Raw genomic sequence first — 6,588 nt, 5'->3', positions numbered from 1 at the left:
CACACACACACACACACACACACACACACACACACACACACACACACACACACACACATTCTACGTTATGTAGCAACGTTGTGTAATACATCACAGAATATCTAAAAAAAAATTAAAAAAAAAAACAATAGTAATTAAAAATAAGTTGCAATGATTTAAAATCATTACAAATTTACGTTTTCTTAAGAGAAAATAATTTCTAAATTGAATTTGTAGGCGCAATTGTAAAACTTTTTTTATTGTGTTATAAAAAGTTTCGTTAATATTGTTCTTATTTTCTCTTTAAAATTTAAGACAAATAACATTAAAATTTTATTATACTTGATAAGAAGTAAAAAATATGCGGGATTAGAGCTAAAATTTTGGATAGCGCGTTGATATCTCATGTTGTACATGCGACGGATGACTCTACGACCGCAATAAGTCTTCATGAGCGGTACCCCATAATTTTCCACTCTGATTGAACGTTACGATCCGTTTACCGTATGTACGTAGACCCCCTTTTACTGTCGAAAAACGAATGAAAAAGGGCACATTTTTCCGTGGCTCGACGGCGGTCCTCTCACCGATGTGTCATCAACCGTAAATGCGCCCATAACTTCCCGCTTATTTTTCTCGAAGCGCATCCTTATTTTTTCACAGTTTATTTACCGGATTCTGCGTCACATAATTTTCCGCTTTATAGCGCTGGAGAAAATTCAGCGAAGCTGCGAATTACCCCGCGTTCCTGGCACGAAATAGCGATCAAGCATAATCAATCCATTTTACACGGTGGAATTTTCTGTAATTTTTGATCATGATACGTACAACGTATTAACGCCCAGGCTAACACAAGTTATGCATGAGGCAGCAAATTTAGGGAGGCGACATTCTCGAAAAAAATTCTAAAAAATGGCCAGTTTCTGCCAGATTGAGAAAATTGCCCGTCGAAGGCAATAACTAACAGAATTTAGATTTAATTCTAAATAAAGATTGATAAGAACGAATTAAAATTTAGATATGTATATATAATATAAGTTACATTTGAGGCTTGAGTGAAGTTGGCAACAATTTAATTGCATAGGAATGGTATGAGTCTTAATCCGACTCTAGGTGAATAATAAAATACTGAACTCTGAAGCAAATGTGATTTCAAGTGCAACTTTTGAAATTATCTGACCAGAACAAAGCAGTATTTTTTAATAATTTCTAAAATAATTCGCGAGTTCTTAATAAAATAGAAATTTTATTTTCTAAAATAGTGACAGTTCAATTTTATAGGAATATTAAGCAAAATAACATTTTTGCAATTATGTAATTATGCAATTATTTTATATGGTTCGACGATGTATAGATTCTAAGTACCGTTGTTCTTCACACATGTCGCAGATTATATATGACAAGAGAAAATTGATATACTATAATGTACTTAATAAATGTAACAAATCGATTCATTATACTCACTCCAGCGCTTTTAAATAAACGAAATAGATATTGATCAAATTCCGAGTGACCGAAATAATATTGTAATAAAGCATAGTACGTACTCACAGGATTATTTCTGTTTTTGGCATTAATTTTGCTTATTCACAAAGGACGCGATGTGTAATGCTCATATTCATGTGTTATTCATACGCTTTACTATTTTATGATCTTCTTTTATAAATAATTCAGTGCGCGACTGTAATTTTCACTTTTTAATATTTTTTAAAACATATTGCAATATTTCATACATTTCCTGTTCAAAACGAGACAGAATGAAAAATGTCGGTATTTCTTCTTATGAAATTAGCATCTTTATGGAATGTAGCTTTTATAATCCGCTTAAAAATTGGCAATAAAAATTATTATATTATCGCATTATGTCGTGAGTTTCACATCCGCGTTATCGCAGCGAAAATTCTACACGTCGTCGCGCGATTGAAGCTAAATTCCGGGCAAGTTATTGATGAGAAGCGTGCATAAAATTGCAGATTTACATGCAACGGTGCGATCAGCATCTGCATCCCCGCGCGCATGTCAAAATACCTTAACACAAGTCACAAGAGTATAAAGAAGAGTGAAACATGCAACAGAATTTACTACTACTCGAATCTCGAGGAATAACAATATAGCATACAATAACTGTCAAAAGTTTTCGGCCAACGTATATAATTTTACGATAATTTTTATCAATCTGTTTTTCAACTTTATAAGTTAATAAAATTCTTATTATAATAAAAAACAATTCTATCAAAAATATTTGCTCATGTATGTAAAAACAATCGTAAAGGAGAATTAAGCGAGCAATAAATACAATCTCTTGGGTGTTGTTTTTAATTTATAAAACTATATACCATCATTAAAAGAATATGTAACACACATTACGCAGAACATTTCGACACACAGTGTCTTTATCAGCTGCAATGTTTTAAGAGTTTGATTCTATATAGTTCTATTTATAGAATATAAACTATTAAGATTGCTTTGAACGTAATCTGTGATAATAACAAGGCTTATAATATAGTAGTACCTACAGGTATTTGTGTAATTTTTTTAACACACAGAAGATTTTTTTATTTATAGAAACATTCTTATTATAATTAAGAACACAATATTTTAAAAACTGAAATATATTAAGTATACTTGTATACTAGATCTTTATTTGTAAATCTTTTTTATCCGAGCAATACAAGAAAATTATTCATTGGCCGGAAACTTTTGGCCACCGCTGGTATGTAAAATTCTTCCGTCGCTACTTTTCAATAAAAAGAATTTACCAGTCCTCAGTTTATCTCTTTATCAAAACACGAATAGAACGGCGTAACAAGCTGGACAAAACCGGGCTTGATATCTGTGAGTTAACCACCCCCACCGGCTTCCGAGCGCGCGTGCAATCCTAATGACGGCAATTTTATCGTGCTGTCGTGTAAAGAGCGAGTGGAAAGCGCGGAGGAAGCGCGCGATGCTATCCCGGCGTGCTCGAACTTCTCGTTGAAGTCACGCGATCAGATAAACTCGAAGGATTAATAGTTAAACCGCTGGTGTAAACGGGGCGCGAAGAGTCAAGAGTGAAAAGAGCGTGCGCTGTCTACGCCGTCCAGGGGAGGGTGGTTCGATACTCGGTAGATTTAAGGGCGCCGTGCAGGGCGAGGACCGGTAAGCTATGGAACGTACGAGGACAGTGGCGGCATGTTGGCGCGTCATGTCGAGAGCCGAAAGTCCGCGAAACAATATCCGAGCTTTCCATCCGCCTTCCTCGTCCCGTCTGGCCATGCCGTACCGGTTTTTCGTATCCTCTTTTCCGCCGTTCTTCCGGGGGATGTTCTTGTCACAGATTGCGCACGGTTGGGATTATGGATTTACCTTGATAAATGAGGACTCGATATCAGAGGCGTAACTCTGGGATGAAGATCGCGTTGCTTTAAATTATAAGTCTGCGGGTTTGATTTCTCTTGAGATATTATATTATACAGGAGTATCTCTCTCTTCGATACTTGAAACTCTTATTATATTATCATATCCCCGCGATACAGTTTAAAGGATGAGTCGCCTATATTAAATGATCGGTATTACTTTCATTGTAAAAATTTGATTCTAGATTTCTAATAATTTGAAATATATTAGACGTACGTAACTCGCAGTCTTTCCGATTTCAATTTATTACTTCTTCGCGGTTTCAACTTATTACAATACAAAAGAAAAATGAAGATAACTATTTTCTCAATAAAAAAAAAAAAGAAAGCACACACAGCAGTACTTAAAAAAATATATTATCGCTAATGTAAGTAATTTCAAAAGCTGTTCGAAATTTCTTCGCTTGCGTTTCCAATAATATATAGTTTCTTCTAAATCAGACGGTACGAATTGGCCACCGTCAAAAAATCGCTACAAAACAATAGGAAAGATCGTCAGGACATCACGTCTCCGGTTAAAAGACCGTGAAACAATATCTAATCTGACCGCCAGTCCGCCGTTATCTCTTTTCTTGCTCCCCATCATCCCAGCCCCACGTACTTCTGTGTCTCGTATTAGTTATCGTTTATATCAGCCGACCAGACAAAACGCGCCGTCCGGAATTGGGTGAGCCATCTGTTGCCAGACATGATCGATAAAAGTCTGCCAAGTGTTATCAGTGCTAAACTGCTATTTAGACGGGCTGCCGCACCCTCTCTTCCACTTCTACTTCTTCTTATAGTTCTTCTAACCACTGATACCGGTCTACCGCAACCTGTCTCTTCGTTCACAGCAGCTGTATACCGGGTGTCACGGACTCACCGAGATAAATTTTATTCCCGAAGACATTGTTTGACTGCTGCGGAGTCGATTTTCGAGTCTCCGAACAAAAACAATCTCAGACGAATGTAATTGCGAAAATGTTTTATGTATTGTGAAAAAAAGTTTTTGCGCGAAATCGTTGATTTTCGAAATCGTGAATTTTCCACGCGGAGGCAAAGGTGAAATTTTTGCGCAGAAAATCGTCATATTCGGATTAAATTCATTAGCGATATTGCTGAGTGGAGTTGACCGAGTAAAAGGAAAATTAGGATGGAAACTGCGCCTCGCTGCACGGTTTGAGCGCCCCGTAATGAGTAAGTAGCAAAATGGCTAGTAGAGAGCACATCTAATTCAATATCATTGAAACACGATCTTGTCAATTAACTCTGTGATTTCGGTATTTAGTAGCTTCGTCGAAGCTATATAATCAATATAGGAGTTAGACATTCTAACGTTACACGAATCCGATTACGTTAATATAATTCTGTTCACATACACGAAATAAGACATCTCAACATTTAACATTTAATCAAATCTCACCAGTTATTTCGGCCGATTTTCAAGTACATATCTCTTTTTGCAAAATATAATTTCAAAATCTATTTAGGAAGATCTACCAAAAGCAGTAACTACGAAGTAGTTTCAATAATGTTTAATATAGATAGAATTTAATCATGTGTGAGGATTATGTTAGAGATGTAATACGTTAAACTAGTATGAGAAATTAACGTCGATTATTTCCTAGAGCAAATCATACCGATTGATCTCCTAACATACGAGAGATAATGGTGTCTCATATCGTTGTATCCCTCCTCCCCTCCGCCGCAACATCATGTTTCCCGCTATCACGTATCGACTTGCTCATCATTCGCTCGTTGAATTTCAATGGAACGTGCCACGGATATTAAGCACCGCTGAAAAATACGCGAGAGATGTCAAAGACGAAGATATATTCAGGGGAAATTCGTGTGATAAATATTAAAAAAATATACGCACATATCTCACAGCTAAAAAAGAAATTCTGGAGATAAAAAGAAAAAAAAAACAAGAGAGAACCGAGTCAATTCGTTTTCTATTGCGCGCAACAATAGCATTGCACGAAATTCCAAAAAAGAATTTTCACTTCACTTTTATTCGCCTCGCGAGTGTCGAATGACATTGAGTGTAAAAACATCGTGCGATACCCTCCATCGAGCTTCTACACATGCGGAAAAAAATGATATCTACTCACAGCGGATCGCGCCGACTACTGGCTGACCACAGTTGAAATAATGTTTCGACGGTCGTGCCTTGAATTCGATAGCAATGAAGAAACTGCAAGCTTGGCGCTCTCATTGCACGTGCGTAACAGAAGTATCGACAACTCTAACGTTCTTCACATCGACTCGACAACTTGTAAAAGGATCGCGTTTAATCCTCGCTTTTATTTAACTCTTTTTGTCTTTTTCTATAAGTACAGCAATTTGTTCAAGACAGACTTAAAAACAAAAATGAGAAAGATGAAGAGAGATTTAGAAAAATATCAAATATGGTTTAAGTTTCGAACTTTTTAAACAATTGGAAGAATTTCTAGAATACAATATATTTTAAATTAATGTACAGATTAGCTAAAAAAAAAAATAGTTTTTCCTCTTTTCCGAAAAATTTAATTTTTTAGATTGTGTTTTTAAAATAAGGGAACAATGTTGATTAAATCAGAAAAATATTGATTAAACTCTTCCCTTCTTATTACATTACAGACATGGAGCTACCTAAACATTCCAAAAAGGGTGACCGGCGACCAGAGGATGACGCGGGCGACTCGATTGGTGATCGCGATCACAGATTGAACCACGCGCATCAAGGATCCCTGAGGGAAACAGGATCGACTCTGGAACCAGCCTTCGACGCGGACGACAATTCAGCATCTACAACGTCGAGAGACAACGCGCCGCCGGCGACGATCGGCATCGTCCTGATCATGCTGCACCACTTGGTCGCTTCGACGTAAGATAGACGTAACCTATTTGCCCTTAAACGCAAACTACGTTTACCACGAGCTCGATTCGCTAACCTAAGGAAACTCCGAGATAGCGGCAGAGTAGCTCCGTCGCCTCGCGTTCTCGGCAATCCACGATATTATTACTGTCGAATCTCATCGATATCATGTCAAACCTGACGGAAAATTAATCATAATATTTTAAACGGAAGCGATTACTGTGCTGAATGATACATTCAGTAAATATAACAAGGCTCACTAAACCGTTAAACAAAATTCTTCTGCAGAAATCGGAAGGTAAATTGACACAGACATCTCGACTATTATTTTAATCCTTTGCGTTTTATGGGTCCAATTTTTTTTTTATGAAAACA

At 36.7% G+C, this 6,588-nt stretch overlaps 1 protein-coding gene across 2 annotated transcripts in view; it reads left to right on the top strand.

Moving 5' to 3' along the window:
• LOC108752461 (lachesin-like) overlaps positions 1-6,558 on the top strand; it is a 139,830-nt gene extending 133,272 nt beyond the window's left edge. For both annotated transcript variants that reach the window (XM_018493290.1, XM_018493289.1), the window contains exon 9: positions 5,976-6,558. In XM_018493290.1, coding sequence (XP_018348792.1) covers positions 5,976-6,226 — 251 coding nt within the window. In that variant the 3' untranslated portion in view covers positions 6,227-6,558. The remainder of the gene's footprint in view (positions 1-5,975) is intronic.
• Positions 6,559-6,588: the final 30 nt, after the last annotated feature.

Source organism: Trachymyrmex septentrionalis, unplaced genomic scaffold (assembly GCF_001594115.1).
Source record: "Trachymyrmex septentrionalis isolate Tsep2-gDNA-1 unplaced genomic scaffold, Tsep1.0 scaffold60, whole genome shotgun sequence".
Lineage (NCBI taxonomy): Eukaryota > Metazoa > Arthropoda > Insecta > Hymenoptera > Formicidae > Trachymyrmex > Trachymyrmex septentrionalis.
Note: the sequence above shows the minus strand (reverse complement) of the source record. Positions and strands in the feature narration are given on the sequence as shown.